Source organism: Cricetulus griseus, chromosome X (assembly GCF_003668045.3).
Source record: "Cricetulus griseus strain 17A/GY chromosome X, alternate assembly CriGri-PICRH-1.0, whole genome shotgun sequence".
In the NCBI taxonomy this organism is placed as follows: Eukaryota; Metazoa; Chordata; class Mammalia; order Rodentia; family Cricetidae; genus Cricetulus; species Cricetulus griseus.
Genome location: NC_048604.1, coordinates 80918041 through 80945892, shown reverse-complemented (window position 1 = coordinate 80945892; position 27852 = coordinate 80918041). Strand labels below are relative to the sequence as shown.

Here is a 27852-nt window from a genome sequence, read left to right as displayed (position 1 = left end):
TCACTTAAATGTTTACAGAGCATATATATTGAGTCAGATTTATTCTATACACAGAGTAACACTGAGAAATGTCCTCAAAAATCATTTATTCTGCTGGCAAACAATGCAATGTTTACTTGCCCATTCCAATGTTTAGTTTTAGTTTGTATCAATAAGCTCATTATTTATTCATTGTTACTTGGTTATACATATACTATTTAGCCTGCTCTGTAAAAAATAATTCTGGGCCTTTAAAATATTTTTTCCTTTGTTCTGCAGCATTGAAGCTTTGTCAGTAGAGGGGGCTGGAGAGACATTACTTTTCTAGCATGTTTACTTGGCAAATTTTTGCAGTATACATGCCTCCCCAGCACCTGACTCATGGAGTGAATGATACCTAGAAGCTTGGTAAATTTTTTAGTAGTTCTTCAGGTGAGACATCTTCTAATGAATATTTCCCCAGAGAACTTTAGAAAAAGTGCTTTTTGTCAACCTTAGGAGCAGTTGTACCACCATCAAGAATGCAGAAACACTGACTTCTAACACTCAGTTAAGCAAGGCAATACATTACCAATATGCTTGCATCTCTGCTCTGGGATCCATTACTTGGAAGTTAAATTTTTTTTTATTTGGACAATGGCAACCAATCTCTTATCAACTGAGATTCTCTTTTGCTGTGAATTGAATGTTTGTGCAGGCCTCTCCCCTTCATACATCAAAGCAATAACCACACCATATGCTTGTGTTTGGAGAGGGGACCAGGTATGGGTACTTGGAATTAGATGAGGTCAGAAGGCTGTGGCTCCTTCTGATAGAATTAGTGCCCTTAGATGTAGAGAAATGAAAGCTTGTTTTTTTCTTCCATTGGGGATCACAAAGAGATCATTGTGTAAGTACACAGAATGAAGGAAGGTAGCCACTGATAAAGAGGGCCATCAATAAAACTGAATTTCATGGAACCTTAATATTGGGCTTCCCAGACACCAGCACCAGGAGAAGTAAGCTACCATTACATAAGCCATTCCAGGTATTATATTTAGTAATGGTAACTCAAGCAGAACAATATATTTTTCCTTAATAGTAGAGTATCACTGTAGTATTGAAATCCCCTGTTACATTAGATAATTCTTTATAATTTGACCACTTATGATAAGAATTTTAATCAAATTACAGTGTAGTTTCATTCTATGATTAGACCCATACTGATAACTTCACAAATGAATATGTTATAGTTAAGCCATATGGAAAAAAATAAAATTGAGTTGAGCTCTGGTAGCAGTCTCACAATCGGAGACAGGGATAAGCAGCTATGGCTCTGACTTTTGTGAGCATTGAGGAAAGTATAAAGAAGAAACTGTGGTGGAAAATAAAAAAAGCTAATGGGTAAGGTTTTGCTTTATATATTTCCCAAAGCAGCCACTTCCAAAAAGACCTTAGGAGATGGGCTGAAAAAATGGCTCAGTGATTAAGAGCACTGGTTATTCTTCCAGAGGACCTGGGTTCAATTTCCAGCACCCACATGGAAGCTCATAACTGTCTGTAACTCCAGCTCCAGGGGACCTGATACCTTCACACCAATGCACATAAATTAAAGCCAAAAAAAGAAAATCTTAGGACCATTGTTTTTCAGACAAATTATTATTTTGTAGCAATGACTTTCAGGAGCCGAATATTGTGCTATTAGAGGATTTCTCTGGGTCCAAAGCTCCAAAACTCTGGTCTGCATTGTAGATGCTAGCTGATTTACTGTTGAATGGCATAGCCTCAGTGGAGAATGTCCCCTAGTTTTGCATCTCTACACAACTAAGCATTTGAATAGGCCTGCACCAAGGCAAAGGACTAGATCTGCATGACAGTGAGGAGATAGTTAGGAGGTATTTGGCTGTGATGTGGATAGGAGGAGAGAAGGTGGAGAGATCTGCTGATAGGGTCTAGGAAGATGGGAGAGAAATGGTCTTGGGGTCAGGGAAAAATGGTGAGATTACAGCCAGGACGATGCTGAATAAAAGAGAGACTCCAATTTTGCATCATGGAACTGAGAGCTCTCTAAAGATGACATGATCTGTGTCTGGTCTTTATCGCCATTGGATTGCCAGGAATTTCCAAGTCCACGCTGCCCCACTCAGGCTGCACCATGTGGCTTCCATGGTTTGGGGCTGAGACACGCCTGGCCACAACAAATAATGACCTGTGACTTGCTATATGTCTAAACAGCCAACTGCTCACCTCAGCTGAATAAATATTTAAATAAATTATGAAATTGTTTTCTCTTTCAATGTTACTAATATTTTACATTATTTTTAGAAATTCTTTCTTACTCATCCCATATATCCAATTTTCCATTAATTAGTAGAAAATAAATTAGGATCATGATGACATTTCACTTAAATATACAGCAGAAACTCCCTAAAGGATATTGTTTATACAACAAATTATTTTTTAACCTTGTGCAGTAAAGACTTCACAAATCCTAAAAGAATATGTTATCACATACTATTTTACTTTTCTTGACAAAAATTACTATTGATTCACTCAGTTCCTTCAGATTTTCCTTATTTCAGTACATGAGGTCAGTTTATTTAGAAAATCACTAAAAAAGCATGTTTCTAGATACTTCTGATTATGTAAGTTACAAGGTAAATTTTCAAATTTCTATATCTTCTGACAGGAATAAGATGGTATCTCAGAATGGTTTTGAGCTGCATTTCCTTGATGTCTAGGGATGTTGAGCAATTTCTCAAGTGTCTTTCAGCCATTTTAGATTCCTCTGTTGAGAATTATTTAGTTCTGTATCCCACTTTCTAATTGGATTGTTTGGTCTTTTGGAGACTAGCTTCTTAAGTTAATTGTACATTTTTGGTGATCAGCCTTCTGTCAGATGTGAGGTTGGTGAATATCTTTTCCCAGTCTGTGTGCTCCATTTTGTCTTGCTGACTGTGTCTTTGCCTTACAGAAGGTTCTTAGTTTCAGGAAGTCCCATTTATTGTTGATCTCAATGTTTGTGCTCCTGGAGTTATGTTCAAAAGCAGTCTCCTGTACCATTTTTTTCGAGGGTACCACCTACCTTCTCTTTTAGGAGGTCCATTGTCGCTGAATTTATGTTGAGGTATTTGATCCATTTGGACTTAAGTTTTGTGAATGGCAATAGACATGGATCTATCTACAGTCTTCTACATGCCAGCATCTAGTTTATGCCAGCATCATTTGTTGATGATGCTTTCTTTATTCCATTGTATAGCTTTAGCTTCTTTGTCAAAAATCAGTTGTTCGTAGGTGTGCAAGTTAATATCTAGATTTTCAACTCGATACCATTGGTCTACCTGTCTATGTTTGTGCCAATACCAAGTTGTTTTCAGGACTATGGCTCTATAATAGAGCTTGAAGTCAGGGATGTTGATGCCTCAGGAAGTTCCTTTATTGTACAGGCTTGTTTTGGCTATCCTTTTTTTTTTTTTTTTTTAACCATATGAAGTTGAGTACTGTTCTTTCAAGGTCTGTGAAGAATTGTACTGGGATTTTGATGGGAATTGCACTGAATCTATAGATTGCTTTTGGCAAGATTGCCATTTTTGCTATGTTGATCCTTCTATCCAAGAGCAAGGGAGATCTTTCCATGTTTTGCTATCTTCTTTAATTTCTTTCTTTAAAGACTTATTATACAGGTCTTTCACAATTGTGGTTAACATTATCCCAAGATATTTTTTGTTGTTAGCTGCTATTGTAAAAGGCAATGTTTCTCTGACTTGTTTCTCAGCGCATTTATCATCTGTATATAGTAGGGCTACTGGTTTTGGTTTTTTGAGTTAATCTTGTATCATGCCAATTTGCTAAAGGTGTTTATCATCTATAAGAGATCCCTGTAGAGTTTTTCAGGTCACTTATGTAAACTATAATATAAGCAAATAGTGACTCCTGTCAAAATGGCTAAAATCATAAACACCAATGACAATCTATGCTAGAGAGGATGTGGAGAAAAAGGAACACTCCTTCATTGCTGGTGGGAGTGCAAACTTGTACAACCACTTTGGAAATCAGTATGGCAGTTTCTCAGGAAAATGGCAATCAGTCTACCTCAAGATACAGCAATTCCTCTCTTGGGCATATACCCATAGAATGCACATTCATACAATAAGGACATATGTTCAAGTATGCTCATAGCAGCATTATTTGTAACAGCCAGAGAGCTAGGAAACAAGGAGGACACCAAGAGAAGATCGCATATTCCGTCAAAGAAGGAGAGGAGGGAGGAGAACAAGAGGACTGAGACAAAGGAGGAATAGAGGAGGGCAAGAAAGGAGATGCCTTGATAGAGGGAGATAGTACAGGTTTGGAGAGAGGTCTGGCACAGGGGAAATGTTAGGGGATCCACAGGGATGACCCCAATTAAGAATCTAGGCAGTGGTGGAGAAAATGCCATTGATGCCCTTCCCCTATAATGAGATTGGTGTCTACCTTGGTTACCATTCCTAGAGCCTTCATCCAGTAGCTGTTAGAAGCAGAAACAGGCACCACAGCTAAGCCCTGAACCATATTCCTGGAATCCAATTGTTGAGAGGGAGGAGGGATGAGCAAAGGAGCCAAGATGGTGCTGGAGAAACCCCAAGAAACAGTTGACCTGACCTAGTGAGAGCATGGAGACCCTAGTCATAAAGCTGGGGAAATAGCATGGGACCAAACCAAGACCCCTGAATGTGGGTGCCAGTTAGGAGGCTAAGACGGTCTATGGGACATCTAACAGTGGAGCCAGTCTTTAACCCTAGAGCACAAATGGACTTTGGGATCCCATTCCCTATGGAGGGATACTATTGCAGGTGGATCTCTGTGAGTTCGAGACCAGCCTGGTCTACAAGAGCTAGTTCCAAGACAGCCTCCAAAGCCACAGAGAAACCCTGTCTCAAAAAAAAACAAAAGAAAAGAAAAGAAAATTATGCAATCATTTTGTTTTTCTTCAAGAATAAGATATCCTTCTATAAAGCCTGTCTTTAAGAGACCAGCCTTCACTAGGGGGATTCCCTGAGAACAGTCTCTTTCCATATACCTCTGTAGTACTTATTTCTTTACAACCAATGGGAGTTTATGAAGCTAGAGAGCAATGTTGGAAAATAAAAGAAGGAAACAGTATCTTTATTTATTTCTTCTGCCCCCCCTTAAATTTGAGGGTACTTAGATGAAGACAGTGATGGAATTGGGACTCAAAACTAATTGCTTTCCAGAGAGTTCATGCTGAAGTATCATTTCATGAACAAAAGGTATATACACTGGAAAATGTCAATATATTCAAATGAGATTAGAAAAGTATTTTAATTAAGTCACTATTCCTACATATGTAAGAGCTCAAAATATTTCCATGGTAACAAGCTTAAAGGTTGAATTCTAAAAAAAAAAAAAATCTAATCATAGAACTCACACATATTGCATCCTAATATGAATATGTAAGTATCAGGTGTGGCTGAACATGCCTATAATCCACTGACACATGAGGTAAGGACAAGAGAATTAGGTGATCAAGGCAAGCCTGAACTATACAATGAGTTTAGGTCTACCTGCATTACTTAGCTAGACCCCAAATATAAAAAAGAAGAAGAAAACTTTTAAAAAGGTCATATAGCTCAGAGGTAGGGTTCGTGATGGGCATGCATATGGCTCTGTGTTTAAATTAAATTAAATGTCAGTGTTGGAAATAAAAAAGACATCAATGATTTTGTCAGAATGGCTCAACATGCCTCCTCTTTTACTGAGCTGATGAATCTTTTGTCTGCCTTATTTGTGATTGTTGAATACTCACAACTCAGTTGTTTCTTCTTTGAAATTATGTTTAATTGACAAAAAGCATATTTCTAGAAATTTTGTAGCCTTTGAGGTATGGCCTACTGTCAAAAACATGGATATATAAAAGACTTGCCTTTTGCCCCAAGAACATAAGTGTATAGTGAAGACTTTAAGGCATTGCCAAGCCTAGAATTAACACAATTACTGCTCCTTACTCAGCTCTCAACTTCCCTGTCTTGATTCTTTCTCATCCTTGTAGGTTTTCCCAGAAGATCATTGCCAATATAAATCACAAAGAACAGGTAGACAAATACAGATACAGACATGAAGAAAAAAAAAGCAGTCACACAAGTAATGTACTGCATGTTTTATAAGAACTACTAATGAATTTGTATTGATTCTGAAATCTGAAAGATAAATGGAAATAGGTAAACAAAGGAAGGTTCTATTTTTGGTTTAAAAATATTAAAAAGTGTTTAGATTCCTTGTAGGAGCAATGGCATACCTTGAAGTGTTTCAGTCAGAGAAGGGTAGAGGCAATCTAATAGTTTTCCCCTTAATGTACTATATGGAATTTTGTGTCAGAATATAAATTAGAAGACTTTAACCCAGAGAAGTAATATATTAAAGGTCTGAATTCAGCAGACATAGCAGAGGTGTAATGTTTTTCAAAGATTTTGGAGGTACAGATGGTCAGGAGCAGGTGATTGACTGAATGTCAACAGCAAGAAAGAGGAGAAAGATGAATTTACTTTGTTAGCCATGGTTTTGGTTGTTGTTGTTATAGACAATAGGAAGTCAACAGTTCCATATGTGTCAAGTAGCAACATCTTTGAAATGTTTTTATAATGTTCTCATTATAAGATTTTAGACTATGAAAATACAGAGGAATTTAAAAGTCTCAATAGATAGAGTTAAAGTGTTTGCTTGTATTTTCCATTTTTCTAAATGCACTAACCAGAAGTGAATGTCTGGCATAATGACATCAATTTATTTTGCCCTCTGAATGTGGAGAAACCCAAAGCTAAAGAATGATTGTCAGTAATGAGTATAGGCCATGTGCATAGTACACCAGAGACACTGAACAAAAGACCAAGGCTGGATTTTAAATAGGCACTGACAGATTCACTTTCAAAACATAAACTTCAAAATTGAAAGCTGGCCTAATTACAATTGTCACTTTAAGGGGAAAGAAGAAACTATAGGACAGCAAATCACAACAAAAGCTAACCTTTGTAGTCTACTTGCATTCACAAATGCATTGTCCCCAACTTTACTTTCTGGACCACATTTATCAGGGGTGGATTGTGTCCAGATTCTTGCCTTTAAAAATATATACAGTGTAACAACTTCAGAAGAGTGCTTTCAAATATTTTGTAGAGATCTGTGTGGGAATTAAGAACTGATGTTTCTTGGGAGGCTCTGTCAATTATCAGGAAGCCAGTTTCTAGAAACCCTTTGTGTGATAAGATCTGAAAATTATTATCTGTCTCTCAAAGTAGGTCATCTCTAGGTGGGTGCAGACCTTGCTTAGCTGTAATCACGTTCTTTCTAAGATGTGGTTTCCTGTTGATCAGGGAAAAGCCAGCTCCAAGGTAAACAAAAATTGAGTAGCAGAGTTTACCATGATCATATTTTTAGTCTCTAAATTCTATCAGGTACTCTTAATTTGAACACAACAATACTGCTTTCCATGTTGTGTACTTTGTAAGGATTTCTTTCAATCAAGCATTTGATTCCTGTTAAGATAGAAGGGAAAACATAGGACAACAAAGCATTCATAAGCTGTTATTTTTAACATATAATTCACAATAATGAGGTTAATTCAATAATTGTCTATATCATTGAATTAACAAAAAAAGTCATCACTGAGCATGACAACATGGAGATTACATAAACCATGCTTCAAATCAGTCTTTAGGGTTTCCAGTCCCTCATAGTCAAGAGCCACTTTGTTGTGGGATCACTACAAATGGGGAAATATTTGGGATCCATATGGAGACTTTGGGATCCATAGAAAGTAGAAATAGACTTTAATAAAGAGAAATAACTCAGACAGAATGCCATGCATTATTTTTTATCATATTCAGCCCCTTTCCTTTAATCCCTTGCCCATTCTGCATGACATAACCTTGTGCCCTCCAAATTAAAAAAAAGTACATTGAGTACAATTAGTTCTGCCTATATGTTCTCAGGTACAAAGCCATTAACTGGAGCATATTAGAGTCATCAGGGTCAGGATCCCCTCCCTTTTAAAATGCTAATTCTCCCTCTCCTGGTAGCTATCAGTTACCAATAAATTCACAGGAAGGGGTAGGGCTTTCTGGCTACTTTTCCCTTTCATGCTGGGATTTTATCTTTTTAACCCTTCTTTGTCAACAACATCCAAACCTAGGAGAACTCAATGGATATTAGAGTAACAATCTGGTACTGGTGTGTGTGTGTGTGTGTGTGTGTGTGTGTGTGTGTGTACAAGTTAGCACCGGCATGTGTGTTCCTGCGGGGGCTTAAACCCACATCTTTATCTATGTGCATGGTAAATATAAACTCTTCCACGGAGATGTATCTTTAGTTTTTACATAAACACTTTGTCCAGAGTAAAATAAGACTAAATTAACAATTATGCTTCTAAAAGTAAAGGCTGAAAAAACTAAATATCTGGGATAAAAAAATGAATGTCAGGATGGTTGACTCTTGGTTATGTCTAGTAATCATTCACCTATCCTACAACTTCACACACACACACACACACACACACTTGACTCTAACTTGTTTTTTTATAATCTCCCTGTAAATTCTCCTTAGTACCTGTTGAAATAAATTCTAAAGTAACTGTGCTCTCTAACCTCAATTCTTAGAGAAGTCAGACAGTAATCATAGAAATACATTATATCAAGAAATAAAACATCCACCCCTAGTCTTATCCCCAGCTCTGTAGCAGAAAACATACTGTTGTCTCCTGTATAAACCCAAACCCAATGAATCAAAAACAACTTTTCTATACTTCCTTCCCCCGACTCATCTCAGTTTCCCAGCTTCCAACACCATCAGGCATTTCCTGTGAATATGCCAGCTGATCAGACCAAGGAAACAGGTAAGCTAACTGAAGATCTTCACCACTCTCTCCTTTCCTCCCAACCCAATCTCCCAGTCTTATCCATAGCTCTATAGTAGAATGCCTGTATCAGCCTTGTCTGCTCCCCGATTGCCATTTCTTGTGGATCCTACAAACCTCCTCATCAACTCCCTCTATTCACTTGTTGCTTTATCCCAGCACCCAAAGCCAATAGGTACTCCCTGCTAACCCATATAACACGCCTGCAAGGGAAGCAGGTAGGATTTATGTAGATCATCCCCTTTCCTTCTGTTCCTTTCTTTAGATCCAAACTCAGTGTTATTCCAGACCCTCTGGGGTGGTCCTTCTTCACTATCTCCCCTCATTCAAAGAAGATGAAATAAGTAGATTCTGATTAAACACTCGGTTCTTTTCTCTTATGTGAACCCCTTCAAACCCCTAGCCTCCCTAGTGTCAGCTTCCAATACTCAGAAACACATCTTATCTGGAACCTCCAATGGACACACATATCAGGACCTAAAAAAATTTCCTACCAGGAAATACACAGACAGCATACTGTCTGACAACCCTGTGAGGAAACAGAAACCACAAAACAAAACACTCACTAACAAATACAAATCAAGAAATCAGCACCTATACCTGTAATAATAATCCCAATTCCAGATACCTATGCTCATACAACAGCAAAGAAGTTAGGGCAATATGTCTTCACTAGATCCCAGTATCCTGCCACATAAGGTTTTGAATATTCCAACATAGCTGAAGCACAAGTAAAAGAACTTAAAACCTCTTATATGAAGATGATAGACATCCTTAAAGAGGAAGTGAATACCTGCATCCTATCCGACCACCCTGGATTAAAATTCAATAATATCAACAACAGAAAGCTTACATACTCATGGAAACTGAATAGCTCTCTATTGAATGAATAACAAGTGAAGACAGAAATAAAGAAATTAAAGACTTTCTGGAATTCAATGAAAATGAATACAAGACATACCCAAACTTATGGGACATACTGCAACTTATTCTAAGAAGCAAGTTCATAACACTAAGTGCCTACATAAAAGAAAAAAAAACTGGAGAGATTGAATACTAGTAACGGAATAGCACTCCTGAAAGCTCTAGAACACAAAGAAGCAAAATACACAATAGGGGTAGACGGAAAGTAATACTCAAACTCAGGGATGAATTAGTACATAAAATAAGAACAAAAAGAATAAAAATTATCAATGAAGCAAAGAATTGGATATTTGACAAAATCGATGAGATATAAAAACCCTTATCCAAACTAACTGAAAAGCAAAATTAACAAAATCAGAAATGAAAAAGGGAGACAAAACAGACATTGAGGAAATCCAAAAATCATAAGGACATACTTTAAATACCTGTACTCCGAAAATCAAACTAACTAAATGAATAAATAAGATAAAAAAATCAATACCCCCCAACAACAACAACAACAAAAACAGGAAAATTTTCTCAATGGGTAGCATTTATTAAATTCAATCAAGATCACATGGTAAAGTTAAACAGACCAGTATGCCCCAGTGAAATAGAAGCAGGCCTTAAAAGTCTCCTAACCAAAAAAAAAGTCTAGGGCTTGATGGTTTTCATATCAGACTTTCTTTCTTTCTAAATGTTTATTGAATATAGATCCTTTTCTCATACAATACACTCTAACCATAGTTTCCTCTCCCCCCACTACTCAAAGTTCTTCAATCCACCCTCTCCTGTAGTCCTATACCCCACCATTTCCTCTTCAGAAAAGACCAGGACTTCAAGAAACAACAGCCAAACGGCATAAAACAAAATTCAGTAAGACAAGGCAAAAGCCCACCTATCAAGGCTGAACAAGGCAACCCAATAGGAGGAAAAGAGTTCCGAAATCAGGTAAAGGAGTCAGAGATACACCATCTCCTATTGTTAAGGAATCCCACAAAAATGTCAAGATAACTGGCATAACATACAGAGAGAGGACCTGGTACAGACCCATGAAGACCCATGCTTGCTGCTTCAGTTTCTATGAGCCTATGTGAGCCCTGCTTAGTTGATTCAGTGGCCATGTTTTTCTGGTGTCCTCCACCCCCTATTATTCCTACAATCTTTCCTCCCCCTCTTCTGTGTGGTTCCTGATCTACAAGATGAGGGACCCAATGGAGACCTCCAATTTAGACTTTCTGTGCATGGGTGTGGGTCTCTGTACCAGCTCCCATCTGCTGCTGGAGGAAGCCTCTCTGATGATGACTGGACAAGCCACTGATCTATGAGTATACCAGAATATCACTAAGAATCACTTCATGAACTTTTTTCCAGTAATGTTTTACTTTAGGTCTCAATGCTATCCAGTCTCCTGTTTCTAACCATCCAAATAGTGTAGGGCATGAGTTTCCTCTTGTGGCATGGGCCTCAGGTTAAACCAAACATTGGTTGGCCACTCACACAAGTTCTGTGCCACCATTGCCTCAGCAGCACATCTTACAGGAAGAAAAGAGTTTACGTCCAGGGTTTTGTGGCTGGGTTGGTGTCCAGGTTTCTCTTTTCATATCCATCAGAGTCCCTTCCCCTGCCAAAGAGACCAGAATGTGGGGTAAAGGTTCTATATAGGCATCAGCTGACCTCTCATGTTCAATGAGGAAATAGAATAAATTTTGTGGATAGACTGAGAGCAGGTGGGGGTGAGAGGGGAAAGGAACAGGTATAGGGCAGGGAATAGTTGTAGGGAGAAAGTGCAGGGAGAGACAATTTGAAATGGGGAGCATTGGAGGGGAATGGAAACCTTGTGCAATGAAAACTTTTTGGAATCTATGAGAGTGACTCTAGTGAGGATTCCTAGTAATTGAGGATACAGAGTTCAAACTGCCCATCTTTTTGTAACTAGACAAAGCTTCCAGTGGTAGAACTGGGTTACATTTTGGTTACATTTGGTTGCATTTTGCCTAGAGGGCTCAGAGGAGATTCCTAAACAACCCAAGTTGATGCTAGGACCAACTCTCTTGGAAAACTGACAACAGAGACAATAGCCACACAGATCTACCAGACTTTCAAAGAAGTGTTAACAATAATATTCCTCAAATTATACCACAAAATAGAAACAAAAAGAATATTGCCCAATTCATTTATGAAACCACAGTTACCCTGATAGACAACTCACATAAATACTGTGAGCAAACATAGATTTATACATCAATTTCCTTTATGAATATAGATACAAAAATACACAATAAAATACTTGCAAACTAAATCCAAGAACACAGCAGAAAGATCATCCACCATGATCAAGTAGGCTTTATCCCAAAGATGCAGGGATCGTTCTATATACAAAAATTAATAAATATAATACACCATATAAACAAATGGAAAAAAGCACATAATCATCTAATTAGAAGCAGAAAAAAGGCTTTGACAAACTCCAATACCCTGTCATGATAAAAGTCCCAGAGAGATTAGGGATACCAAGGACATGCCTAAACATAAAAAAGGCAATTTACAGCAATCCTATGGCTCACATCAAATTAAATGGAGGGAAACTCAAAGCAATTCTACTCATTTCAGGATGGAACAAGATAAGGTACTCGACTCTCTCCATACCTATTCAATATAACACTTGAATTTCTAACTAGAGCAATAAGACAACTAAAGGAGATCAAGAGGATATATATTAGAAAAGTAGAAGTTAAAGTATCTTTATGTTCAGATGATCTGATAGAATATATAAGTAACCCTAAAAGTTATACCAGGGAACTCCTACAGTTGATAAACACTTTCAGCAAAGTAGCTGGATACAAGAACCATTCACTAAAATCAGAAGACCCCACTCCACATACAAATAACAAACAGATTGAGAAAGAAATTAGGGAACTAACCCCTTTCACAATATTCTCAAATACCATAAAATATCTTGGGGAATCTCTAATCAAGCAAGTGAAAGAAATGAATGATAAAAACCTCAAGTCTTTGAAGAAAACAATTGAATAATACAGCAGAAGATGGGAAAATTTCCCATGTTTGTGATATGATTACCATAGTAAATATGGCCACCCTACCAAAGCACTGTGTAGATTCACTGCAACTCCTATGAAAATTACAACATAATTTCTCACAGATTTTAAAAGGACAATTCTCAACTTCATGAAAAAAATCTAGGCTAGCTAAATCAATCCTGAACAATATAAGAACTCCTGATTTCAAGATTTACTACAGAGTTATAGTAATAAAAACTACATGGTAGTGGCATAAAAGCAGACAAATTTATCAATGAAATGGAATTGAAGACCCATATATAAATCCAAACACATATGGACACCCAATAAAGAAACCAGAAATACTACAAAAAAGAGAGTGTATTCATCAAATGATGCTGGCCAAACTGAATATCTGCATGTAGAAGAATGCAAATCTTTCCATTCTTCTCATTCAGCAGAAAACTAAACTACAAATGAACAAAAGACCTCAACATAAAGCCAGACACACTGGAACTGTGGAAAACATTTTTGAACTCATTGGCACAGGAGATGACTTTCTGAGCAGAATGCTGATAGAACAGGCACTATGATCCCATTAGTAAATGGGACCTCTTGAAACTGAAAACATTCTGCAAGACAAAAGACACTGTGACTTGAACAAAATGGAAATCTGAAAAATGGGAAAGATTTTTTTTACCAATTCTACATACAATAGAAGATTAATATCCAAAATATATAAAATAACTCAGAGATCTAGATATCAAAAACCCAAATATTTCAATTTAAAAATGAGGTACAGATCTGAACATAGAATTCTCAATAGAGGAAGTTCAAATGGCTGAAAAACACTTAAATAAATGTTCAACGTCAGTCAACATTGCTAGCCATCATGGAAAAACAAATCAAGATTACTTTGAGACTACATCTTAAACATGTCAGATGGCTAGGGTAAATAACACAATTGATAGCTCATTCTGTTGATGTTGTGGAATAAGGGGAACACTCTTCCATTGCTGGTGGGAGTAAAAACTTGTAAAGCCACTATGGAAATCGTTATGGTGAATACTCAGAAAGTTGGGAATTGATCCAAATCAAGATCCACTCTTGGAGGGAGTAGTGGTAAGCAAAGGGGTCAAGACCAGGCTGGAGAAACTCACAGAAACAGTTTACCTGAAAAAGGGGTTGCTCATGGACCCCAGACTGATAGCTGGGAAACCAGCATAGGACTGTTCCAGACCCTCTGAAGGAGGTTAGTGTGGAGGTCTGGACAATCTATGGGGCGACTGGCGATCAGTATTTACTCCTAGTACACAAATGAACGTTGGGAGACCTCTCCACAAAGAGGAATACTCTCTCAGCCTAGACACACTGGGGAGGGTCTAATCCCTGTTCCAAATGATGTAACAGACTTTGAAAATCCCCCATGGAAGGCCTCACCTTCCCTGGGGAGCAGAAAGGGGTTGGGGTTGTCATAGAGGGTCAGTGGGGGGCAGGGGAGGAGGGGAAGGAGAGAGAACTGAGATTGACATGTCAAAGAAGATTTTGTCTAATTTCAATTAAAAAAAATTCCACTCTTGGGCCTATACTCAAAGGATGCTTCAGGAAGCTTGCCCAAACATGTTCATTGCTGCTATAATCATAATAGGCAGAAACTAGAAACAATCTAGATACCTCTCAACAGAATAATGGATAAAGAGAATGTGGTACAATTATACAATTGAATATTACTCAGCTGTTAAAAATGAAATTAATGGATTTGCAGGCAAATGGGTAAAAATGGAAAATAGTCATCCTGAGTGGAGTAGTTGAGACCCATAAAGATATGTGCGGTGTATATAAACTTATATGTGAATATTATCCATTAAATAAATGATAACCAAGCCATAATCCATAGGCCCTGAGAGTCTAGGTAAAGAAGGGACTAGGGGTTACATGTGTATCCCTGAAAGGCAGCAATAGAATAGATTGCATGAGTGGACTGAGGATGAGTGGGGATTGGAAAAGGAGGATGAGTTGGGAAAGAGGAAAACAGACAGGCTTTAGGGAAGGGATGCAGGAACAGACATCTGGAATTGAAGGACTTTGAGGGATGATATGGAAACCTAGTGCAGTGGAAACTTTCTAAAATATTTTCAGGTGAGCCTAATGAGGTCTTCTAATAATTGGGGATATGGACTCCCAAATAGCCGTCTCTTATCAACAAATAAGCAACAAATAAGTCTTCAATATTGGGAATGGGTTGCATTGAACTGAACTGCTAATCAAACAGGTCCCTTGAAACCCCCCAAACAACCAAGGTTGTTGCTAATATATTGGGTTTCCGCTCTGAAAATTCAGTCAGTCCTAATTGCCAAGGACAAGAGTCAAGGTCATTGAACATGGAGATGTTGATGACTTTTTTTTCTAGAGTCTTTGGTGCAGGAATGTACTCCTCAGGCTAATGAAAGAGAAACATAAACACTGAATCAACCACAAATCCTTTGACCTAGATTCTGTCTGGCCTGCCAAATATGCTAGAGCAATAGTGGCACAAAGCTCATGGGAGTAGCCAACCAAAGTCTGATTTTGACTTAAGGCCCACTCCATGAGATGGAAGCCATATCTAACACTGCTTGGGTGACCAAGAACCAGAGACTAGATAACCCAAATCCTTTGGTAAAATCAAATACTACTGGTCTAAAATAAGTATCAATAAATTGACTCCTAATGACATTCTGCTATACTCGTAGATCAATGCCTTATTTAGCCACCATCAGAGAATCTTCCTTTATTCCTTCTGCAGCAGACGGGAACAGATGCAGAGACCCACAGTAAACACACACACACACACACACACACACACACACACACACACACACACACACACACACACATGTATGTATGCACACACACACACACACACACACACACACACACACACACAGAGAGAGAGAGAGAGAGAGAGAGAGAGAGAGTGAGAGAGAGAGAGAGAGAGACTGTCCTTGGAACACTCAGACATAAATGGGATGTCTCCAAAAAATCCATACCCTCAGAGCTCTGAGAACTGTGTGAAATAGGAGGCAGGAAAAGTAAAAGAGTCAGATGTGATAGAGGTCATCAGAAGAACAAACACCTCTGAATCAAATAAGCAAGGCACATATAAACTCACAGAGACTAAAACAACAAACACGAGCCATAAAAATTGGGTTTGTTCCAAGTCCTATGTATATATCGTATAGCCTTGAGCTTAATATTTTATGGGTCTCCTCAGTGTAAGAACAAGTGGGTCTCTGACTCTTGTTACTGCTCTTGGGACTCTTTTCCTTCTGTTGGGTTGCCTTGTCCAGCATTATTGTGGTGGATTTTTGTTTTATCTTATTATATTTTGTTTTGTTTTGTTGTTATCTATTAGGAACCTGTTCTTTTCTAATGAGAGACAAAAGGGAGTGGTCTGAATGGAAGAGGAGGTAGAAAGGAGCTGTAGGTGTAGAGGGAAGGGAACCTGTATTCAGAAAATAATCTATTATCAAAAAATGAAAAACAGAAAGAAAGAAAGGAAAAGAGAGGGAGAGAGAGAGAGAGAGAGAGAGAGAGAGAGAGAGAGAGAGAGAGAGAGAGAGAGAGAGAGAGCAAAAGTATTATAGAGTTTGGGGACATGGCTCTGTGGGTAAAATACTTGTCACAGAAGTATGAGGACCTGAGTTTGGATTTGCAAAACTCATGTGAAATCTAGGCAAGTTGATATCTTCCTGTACTCCCAGTACTTGGAAGATAGAAATGAGGAAACCTAAAACAAGCATAAAAGCTAGACTAGTAAAAATCTGTCAGCTTTGGATTCAACAAGATGCTCTGCCTTAGCAATAGAGGAAGACCCCCAACATTAACTTTGGTACTCCACATACATATATTCATTATATACATATATATATATATATATATATATATTATATATATATCACACTACACAAAATACAAAATAAAATAAAAATAATAAGAAGAAAGAATGAAGCAGGGAAAAGGTCTGAGAGCCTGGTTGTTCTCTGTGATATTAGAAAGTGTCTCTGGGGATCTAGTGTCTGAGTGGACCACAAGATGTTCAGTCATATAGCACAATAGGATTTGAAACATATGCTATGAGATAAAAGCTCTCTCCTTGCACTTAAAGTTTTCCTCAACAAAAACAAACAAATCAATGCATCAATGCGTCAGTGCACACACACACACACACACACACACACACACACACACACTAAATAGACAACAATAACAAAAACCAGATAGACATATTATTTCTCAAGGTTGAGAAAAATCTAGAAAATCTCAATATACAGCACCTCTTGTTAATTGAAGAACTGTGTTCACTTTTTGTGTTTCCTAGTAACATCACTCTTCTCTGTTAGGGTCTACACCCATTCACATGGTCGTTCATTGTCAGAGTTTACCATAAACGATTTATAATAGCTTTCTGGTACTGTTATAAGAAAGTACTGCAAACTTCATAGCTAAATATATTGCACACTTATTCTCTTATAGTTATGGAGCATAAAAGCCTGAAGTCAGGAAGTTAGCAGTGCTGATTTCTTATAGAAGCTCTGAGTAAAAATCTGCCTCATGTCTTCCTAACTTTTGGTGACTGCTAACAAAAATTGATATTGCTGGCTTGTGGATATATCAAACTTCACAATCTCTGCTTCCATTTTGTACAGCACTCTTCCTATGTGTCTTGATAAATATGCTTATTTTTCATATAAGGATACTAGGATATTGGATATCAGCTCAACACTGTTCTGTAATGATGTCACCTAACCTAAACTACATTTGTAAAGAAAGTGAGGTCATATTCTGAAGTTTAAGGAAATATACAGAAGTTTGGGAGTATTTAACTGATGTACATTTGAATGTAGGTTGAGAAGTGAACAGAGTTATATAAATAATCCAATAGGCCAGAAATGGCAACAGTGACTTAAATGCCACATCAGGATACATAATGAATTGCTCAAAGTGTGAACATAATTTAATGAAAAGGTATTCTGGAATTTCCATGTGAGTCAGATTCACTATATTACTGATTATTCCTTTTGTGGGTATGAAGCTAGAGTTGGAAAATATACATGGTGATAGATCAGCTGCTATTGTGCCTCCTGACAGGCATAAGGACCTGCTTGAAACCCAGAAGTAATATAATAATCTAGGTATGCTGGTATATATTTGTAATCCCAGTTCTGAGCCAGTGGAGACAAACAGACTCATATCGAGTGGTGCACCTGAAGAACAATACCTGACATTTATCTGTGACTTCAGTTTCCACACATACACATGTGCATGTGTATACACATGCATAGAAGTGCATACACACAAAAACACAAATGCATACATATTGTGTGTGCGTGTGTGCGTGTGTGCGTGTGTGCGTGTGCATGTGCGTGTGCGTGTGCGTGTGTGTGTGTGTGATTGTAAGTACATTCTGGACAATCCAGATCCAAGTTCAAACACCAGCCATTTCACTATCAAGTAAGTTTCTCAATATCAAGTAAGTTTCTCAAACTCTTAGAACCTTCAGTTATGCATTTGACAGTCTTTGTGGTATTTTCTCAAGTTTTATTTTCTGTTTTGGGATTTCCAAAATACTCCCACAAAAGAAAGGATTTACTCTGGCTCACAGTTCAAGGTTGAGTACCTTATGGACAGGAAGATCAGGCAGCAGAAGCCTGAAGCAGTTGGTCACTTAACATTCAAGTGAAGGAGCATAAAGCATTGAGTGTATTCTGCCATTGACTTTTCTATTACTATTTGCACCTTCCAGAGTCTGGCTAGAGAAGGGTGCCGACTACGGTGGACACATCTTTCTGACTCAGTGTACTCAAGACAATCCCCACAGGTGTTCTAGAAACCCATTTCTAAGGTTCTTCTAGATCTTCTAATGTTGACAATAATCATCATAAGTATTATCCTGATGTTATGGAAGTCACCTTGCCTTGGGAAGTCAGTGATGATAACTATCAGAGCCACAGAACAAGGATTTAGAGTAAGTGTAAGTGCTTCTCAGATAGCTAGTTAGAAAAATAGCAAGAGATTGAAGTTGGTCTATGTGCTGTATATGATTCATTTGTACTCTCAACACTAAACATTCCAACGAGGAGTTTCAATCACCCTGGGTCAACCTCAATAATTGTTGAAGCTTATCAAACACTTTTACTTCTAAAATGCTCTGACTTTGACTTTTAAAATGCCTTTGACCTTCTTAACGTTCCTTCTTTTTCAAGGTTGCATTCTCTGGGCAATTCATAGGGAATATGGAGAAATTTCTCCTTCTGTGTAAGATTATTATTCATTTCTTGTTCTGTGTTAATTCAGCTGGAGAGCCATCTTCTTTGAACCTATATTTTTCTCCATCTCAGCATTTAAAATGAAACAAAGAAATGCCAAACAATAACTATAATAAAATTGATGTTCTTTTTTTTTTCTATTCTTTCAGTTAATCTGAGCCCCAAAGCACTTCATTATTTGGGCAAATACAAGCAGATTTAGATTGTACTGCAAAAAAATCAGTTTATTGTATTTTGTTATTGTAAGCATGCATAAAGTTTTGATAAAAATATATAATATTTTGTTGCATATTTTCCATGTATGAAGAGTAAAATAGGGGATGGGGAAATGGATAAAAGTACTTGGCAGGAAAGAAGAAGGACTGGAATTTAGACCTCTAGCAACAATGGGAAGGCTTGGTGAGTGTGGTAGCCTGACTGTGGTTCCATCATTTGCAAAGCAGAGAGAAGCATTAGCAGAGAGCTCTGGGTCCAACTGACCGCCAAAGTCTGCCTTGGCCTCCTACAAGTACCAACATATACATGAGTAAGTGAACTACACCACAAACATATGTGCCCATACATATGGAAACATGTGAATGCACATTCACACTACAGATATGCCCTCTCATTTGTAGAAGGCATACATATCATTCCACATTGTAAAATATTAAATAATTATTTCCTTCTTTGTATTCACTTCTCAAGAATTAGAAATTGACCCTTCTTGTCATCATTGTATCCAAAGCTTCATTAACTCTAATTAAGTAACTGGAATGACCTACATATCTATAGATATTTGTTACACTATGGTTGGAGCAAACAAGTTAATTCATGAATGCTTTCAATAAATGATTGGTTACTTAAGTAAATTTCACTTGCATTCGTACAGACATCAAATATCTTATGGTTATCATATTTACAAATGACTGTTTTTCTAGATATTTTATGTTTGATAATTTGGAAAAAGTAACTACATTGAATTTTTACTTATAATACTACAAGCTGTAACTTTTTGAATCAAAATTAATTTGGTTATACAGGTCAAGATACACTTCAAATCTCAATAAATCCTTCATGGTCTATCAAAAAATACATTGTTTTTTGTTCCTTAGGCATGCTGTTTATTCCTGTCTATCTCTACAAAACTCCTCTACTTGGATGACAAAACAGGTACAGACACACAGGTAGGTATGGAAGTATTGTTATATTCTTGAGTATTTTGTACCTCTGGGATACTTGTTAGACACTGGGTTCAATAAAAACAAGATGAGCAACAGACTAAACAAACACTGATCAAATTTAATCCTTTCCCCAATTTAGAGGTTCCTCACAGGGAAAGGCCCGTTGGATGGCATGAGATTTGCCTGTAAATTGGTACTTTATAGAGAATAACAGGGCTCAAGGCACAGATTTACTTTGATTTCACTGTTGCTTTAGAGACACTATCAGAACTAAATTACATTTTTAAAGATTGCAAGTTATAAAAGGTCTTTGAATTTTATAAAATTCCCAAGCAGACAATTGTTTTCAGCAATGAACATATAAAACTATCATGCATTACAGTTAAAATCATATTTGATGTAACTCCATATATAGTATCTACTATTTACTACACTACCGGCAGATGCTGCTTTCCAACAATTACTGCAACTAGTACTGTTTTTCGGGGGGAACTGTCCTTTGCAAGGGACAGTCCTGTGCATATCTACATTAAAAAACATAAATGGAGGCATTTAAGTAGCAGAACCAGCAATGTTGGAGAATAGGATTAAAGGTTTATTCTATCTTATCACTTAATAACTGCCTTCCATTTTAAAATGAATTAACAGGGAAGGAAATCTGGCTTCAAAGATAAAAGTAAATGATTAAAGACAGAGATGGAATTTAAAGTGTATCTGAATTCCCCTTGTAATACTTGAGAAGAGGAAATTTTGAGTCCATGTAACAGTCCATGTATGTAGGCAAGTAAAGGGTAAAATTCAGAAATACGACCTGATAATTTAAATTTCTAAAATGTCTCCAGGTGAGTTTCATGGGTGACACTTCATGGACCACTGCCCTAAAAATGTCTGCAAAGGGAGTGGTATTATCTGCTGAGTAGTTTAAGAAGATAAATACATTTGCAATATTAAAGATAAATTGAAATTGAACAGCTTGGAGTCAAAAGGTCATTTAAAGGTTTTCTTTTTCATTTTTCTATTAAGAGAGGTTAAAAACGACTAATAAAGGGAAATTATAGAGATATAATGCCCAGGATGCAGACATGGATGCAGTTATGAAGAAGGAGGAATTAAGAATAAGGATTCCGAACAGGATTTCTGAGATGTGACATCATTAACAAAAGAAGGAACATAAGCCCGTATCAAGGAGCAGATGACAAGTGAGGCTGGTACAAAAGTCTCACTTATTAGCTTGTACTGCATTTTCTGTCTTTATATCAAATGTACTTTTTAAACAACAAAATGTTACATCTTAAGATGCTAGCTCTGTGCAGCCAGAGAATGGAATACTGTGTACTCTGCTCACATCATGAGCTCTGATAAGTATTCAAGACATTTGCATTCAAGAAAATTCAAGGGAAATAGGAATAAAGTTTGTTTTCTATTTTAATATGCATATGTTTTCATGTTAATAATATCAAGCAGTTATTGAAAGGATCAGACACAATTTGAATATACGTTTTCACATAATTTTCCCGAGAACTCAAAAAAGGGTTGCATCCATTTTTAACTGGTGCTAAATTTCCTTTTATTATTGTAGAAATGGTTGCATGAAAACATAATATGATGTAAACATATATTTAATGTATTAATATTATGATGTGAACATACTGATTTATGAAATTTTGTTCAAGATGTTACAAGAATATCTGTAACTCTCCTCTAAGGTCTTGATTTATCACAGATTAAAAATCAATAGTTTATTTTGTGTGCTTCTTCATTTACAAGCCATTTTCTTAGACAATGTTGGACTTAAGAAAACCAGGTAAGTTTGTAAAAAATGTTAATTTATTTTTTTGTGTATTTTCATTTGTTTTTCGTGAGATTAAATGAAGTATATAGAATTCATAAATAAAATTATATTTGCTTAGAGTATGCTTAAGTTATCTGGTGTTTTGGAATGCACATGTATTATAATATTGTTTTCCAGTACAGAAATGTGTTATGTACCTTTCTGGGTTTTTCTGGCATTCTTTCAGGTTTTCTTTAAACAATCATGGCAAGCCAGAAACTGTAGCTAGCAGAAAATTACATGGATTCAGGCTTTGTTAATTTTGATTTGTTTTTCCTTATCTTTGAAGGTTTAGAGCCTTTAGGTGGGGATCAAATTTGTATACATTTTAGATGGTTATTAAATTTGAAGGCAAGTTTTTATTTGAAAGTCTATACTGAACACTTGTTCATATGATTGAAGTCAAAGAAAATTCTAGTTATCTCTGTGTTATTTAGCAATTAAACAATCCTCAAGTGATGGATTAAGCAAGATTATCTTTAAAATTTGACCATTAGTAGTGGCTGCATTAACTGGAAGAAGGTGAGCAGAACTATCTCATGATGATATTTGTGGTTATTACTAAATAACAATTTTAAATGTTCAGCAATGAGAATCTTGCATACCTCTGTTTGACTGGTAATAAAGAAGAGCAGATGACATTTCATGGCTCATCTAACACAATATGCTCTCTTTGGCTACTCTAAAAACAAAACAAACTATAGCTGTATTTCTTGATATTCCCAAGACTGAAAACTAACTTTAGTAGTCATATCATAACTTTTAAAAAAGTTATATATAATAGAAGAAGTAGGAAGTGTTAAGAAGAGGAACACTTTCGTAACATGCAATATGTGCCACCTCTGGAAGGGAGTATACATTGTTTAACTCTTTCTTTTGCCAACTGTTTACAGAGATTTCACTGTATTCAAGACGTGGATATTGTAGAACTAAGGTAATTAATGAGCATATTGCATAGCACATTTGACAAGTTTCACTTACAACAAAGTTACAACTGACTTTATTTCCTCAGCTTATTGTCATGGTGAAGAGAGGAAAGTCACCTCAATTCTCATTTATTTCTTTCTCAGACCAATAGTATTTATGGATGTGTTAAAACATGAGCAAGTATAATATAATAGGTTATACTTATTGATAACAGCTCATTAAAATATAAAGCTGATCAATAGAGATATATTTCTTCCTTTACTCTTATTTACTTTCTCTTTCCTCAAGATTGAACCTGGGGTCTCATGTATGCTATATAGTCATCTATAATTGAGCCACTTTCTTGACCATGTTCATTTCTTGAAGGGAAGTTCTTATCTTGGTATTTGATAACAAGTTCTATCTTGGCCTAGAAAATGACTCCTTCGGGTAACATAAAATTATGAAAAATGTTTACTGTGAGATTTATAAAGTCTGTGCATTCTCTTTATTTCCATTACTGTGCTGTGAAATAGTCAATTACATATTCTTTTATTCTATAAATTGGAAAATACTGAATAATTCAATAGCTTAGAATTTCAAAATGTCATTCAGCAGAGTAGCTAAAGTCCCTGATCTCTATTTTAATATGCTGCCAGTTATTACAACTCCTAATAGCACAATACAGAGCCTGGATGAAGATCATTCACTCAGTTGTTTTCTTGAATGGCTTCAGGGTATGAAATCAACTATACTACATCACTGTCCTAATAATGAGATCGTTCTGCTGGATAAACAAGCTCCCCGCAGGCCCTACCTGCTGATAGGACCCAGTGAACCAAATATTTACTACTTTGCAGAGGCTCCTCCCTGCCATTCTTTACTATTGCATGCATCTTTTTCAAGGGAAAATGTGATGCAAAGAAGTAGAAAATTGAGCTACTGACTCCTGGGTCCATTACTACAACCTGGCTTAGTAAGAAAGCCTCAATTCAATTTCTGGGTCTTGTGAGATAATAGAAGTTTGAAACTTCCCAATAAAATTGTGGAAATATAAATTCATGTTCTATCTGACAAATTTACACACAGCATTCAGTGAAATCAGTCTGACCAAGGAAATCACTGAAACAGAGCTTGGAGTTAATGCAGTGCTTGTTCATTTGCTGAAAATACTCACTGAAAAAATTGACTCTCACAGAAAATGGAAACTTTTTTATTCCAGTGTTTAAAAGATGACAGTTTCGGTTTGAAAAACATTCCACCTTGAGAATAAGGGCTCATATAGGAGAAAAACAACACAGCCCAGTAATATTATTTTGATAGTTCTCATGTTCAGAGATGTTAGAAATTAAGGTTTAGATGGTGTGCGTGTTTCTGTATGAGTTTTTTTTACTACAACTTCCATTATTTGTTAATAACCCTAAGGTATATTTTTTTCATTAGCAATAAAATAGGGTACTATCAAACAAATTCTATTCACTCAATATCTGTGTATATCAGTCATGTAATGAAATAGAATATTATAAATGTTTTAAAACAAAGATGGCCAGAGTACTATGAGGGGGCTGTCTTGTCATGTCATTAAAGTCATTTAAAGCCTTTAAGGAGGCTTGTAGGGGACTAAATTAGTCATTAATTTATTTGTGGAAATTGTAAGATGTGAGAAAGGTGGACTAATGTTATGGAGAAAGGATAATATCTATTTGAAAATAATCTTGGAGGGTTAGAGGAGGAGGAAATTTGTTGTGGATCTTTGTAACCCTGAAAGCAGTGACTAGTAATTAATGGGAGTTACCAATAAGAGAGCAATTCCTTACTCATGTTCTATTTTACTTAATATAATATTTTTTATCTTGTCAGGTAGGTATTCTATTCTAGTAAAATTAACCTTTGAAACTAATGAAAACATTTTGATATCTATTGTGGTCTGTTACTATATACTGATAAGCAGTCTTAAATCTCCAACAAAAGCATGATTATGTAATTTTCCTTTTCTTGGTAATGTTCAAAATAACATCTAATCAAAATCTATGCATGAAAATGAATTTAATCTATACCAAGAATGTTCAATTATAAGAAAGTCATTAGTTGGATAAGGCTGTTAATTAATTTTCTATCACTCTAAAATGGCATTCATATATCTATCTGTCATCTATTGAGCATGAGACAATATGCCATCTCAAGTTCAATTATTTTACTTTAAACAATTAACACTGGCAATAGGATTATGTAGTTAAACCATGATGCATGTATTTGCTCTATTAGCACACAGGCTACCCAAATACTTGCAATTAAAAATAAAACCCACATTGAATAAACCTGTGGGGAGAGGATAATGTCCTGAGTGAATGTGTATTATTGACACGAGCACAGCCATGTCAAGGACACAAATGATTCAGATCTCCAGAAATGGCAAAGCCTTCCCCAAGCCAGGCTCTGTGTGATGCCAAAACCTTTCTCTGGTCCAACTATAGATATTATAAGTAATTGACCTTTGGCTAAAACCAGTGTTTGCAGAAAGTGTCAACCCACTTTCCTCCTCCCAGATGACAACAACCTAAATCTGCTCCCCTACAGAGACCTTGTACCTGGATTAGCCAACCATCCTCCTTCAGCTATATATCACAAATCCTCCTCCCCTTTCTGTCGGATACAATAAACCTGCCTCTTTGCTCAGCAATGTATAATAAACACATTTTTTCCATGTTGTTTCTGAGCTCCTGGCCTTCCTGATTCTAGCTTTTCTGTATATGTGTCTGTCCTTTCTTCATTCCTTTGTCACCCCAGTCAGGTTTCAGCTTTTATTCTCAGAGTTGAGATCTGATTGACCTAAGTTCATTAGGGCCTTAACTCCTATGATTTTCTTCAGAATTAACCCAAGGACTTTTTAGTCAGAAAGAATTAACTGGTGTATACATGGGATTTTAGTTCATTGTTATACTCTTACAGGCTCTGAATTATTCTGAAAGGAAGAAGCAATTCGCCAAGAATAATTGAGTGATTAGTTTCCTCCCCAGTTTTTTGCACTTTTACTGACTAGTAGGCCTGTAGCACGGAGCCATAAGCATTACCAAGTTGACTGAGTTTGATATTAGGAAGTCCAACTGGCTGTAGTCTTAAAATGTACCATAAACACACATATCACAATTTGGATATCTTCATGGGAGTTTCACAACTTAAGAAACTCATAGTAAATTCATGTTCATTAACCACCTGTAATTGCAGCAAAGACTAAGACAACCAGACAACTATATGAAGCATTAATACAAATATAATAGTTAAGTAGGCAGATTAGTCCTATAGACATTAGATAATCTCTTTAGTAAAGTAGGAAGTAATTTAGGGGTGCTGGCTACATTTTCTTGCCCTGTTCATTTTATTCAGGAAGAAATATAAAAGAAAGTTCATAGCACTAAGTTCTCATATGAAGAAACTGGAAAATAGTCACATGAGAGAATTGACAGAACAACTGAAAGCTTTAGAGCAAAAAGAAGCAAACTCACCACAGAGGAGTAGATGCCAGGAAATAATCAGACTGAGGGCTGAAATCAATAAAGTAGAAACTAGGAAAACATTACAAAGAATCAATGAGACAAAGAGTTGGTTCCTTAAGAAGATCAACAAGATAAACAAACCTCTATCCAAACTAACCAACGAAAAAGGGGATAAAACAATAGACACTGAGGAAATCCAGAGAATGATCAGGTCACACAATTCGAAAATTCAAAAATCTAAAATAAGAAAATTTGAAAATCTAAAGGAAATGGACAGTTTCCTGGATATATATCACTTACCAAAATTAAACCAAGAACAGATAAACAGTTTAAATCAACCTATAACCCCTAATGAAATTGAAGCAGTCATCAAAAGCCTTCCAAACAAAAAAAGCCCAGGGCCAGACGGCTTCACTACAGAATTCTAACAGAAATTCAAGCAAGAGCTAATACCAGTACTGCACAAGTTGTTCCACACAATAGAAGCAGTAGGGATATTGCCAAACTCTTTTTACAAAGATACAATCACATTGATACCCAAGTCACAAAAAGATGCAACTAAAAAAGAGAACTACAGACTAATATCCCTCATGAACATCAATGCAAAAATACTCAACAAAATATTGGCGAATGAAATCCAAGAACACATCAGAAAAATCATTCCCTATGATCAAGTAGGCTTCATCCCAGGGATGCAAGGATGGTTCAACATACAAAAATCCATCAATGTAATCCACCACATAAACAAACTGCAAAAGAAAAACCACATGATCATCTCACTAGATGCTGAAAAAGCCTTTGAAAAATCCAACACCACTTTATGATAAAGATCTTGGAGAGAACAGGAATAACAAAAACATATCTAAACATGATAAAAGCAATATACACCAAACCAACAGCCAACATTCAAATAAATGGAGAGAAACACAAAGCAATTCCTCTAAAATCAGGAATAAGACAAGGCTGTCCACTCTCTCCATATCTCTCCAATATTGTATTTGAAGTTCTAGCTAGAGCAATAAGACAAAAAATGAGATCAAATATATACAAATTGGAAAGCAAGAAGTCAAACTTTCATTATTTGCAGATGATATGATAGTCTACATTAGTGACCCAAAAAACTTTGCCAGGGAACTCCTACAGCTGATAAACACCTTCAGCAAAGTAGCAGGATACAAAATTAAATAAAAAATAATCAGAAGCCCTACTTTATAAAGATGATAAATTCAATGAGAAAGAAATCAAAGAAACATCACCCTTCACAATATCCACAAACAACATAAAATATCTTGGGGTAACACTAACCAAAAAAGAGAAAGTCCTGTACAGTAAGAACTTTGAGTCTTTAAAGAAAGAAATTAAAG

General features: G+C 36.4%; 1 protein-coding gene across 1 annotated transcript in view; it reads right to left on the bottom strand.

The window, feature by feature from the left end:
• Positions 1 to 3064, bottom strand: part of Il1rapl1 (interleukin 1 receptor accessory protein like 1) — a 634565-nt gene extending 631501 nt beyond the window's left edge. Inside the window, exon 1 of the mRNA XM_035449741.1 lies at positions 3037 to 3064. Coding sequence (XP_035305632.1) covers positions 3037 to 3064 — 28 coding nt within the window. The remainder of the gene's footprint in view (positions 1 to 3036) is intronic.
• Positions 3065 to 27852: the final 24788 nt, after the last annotated feature.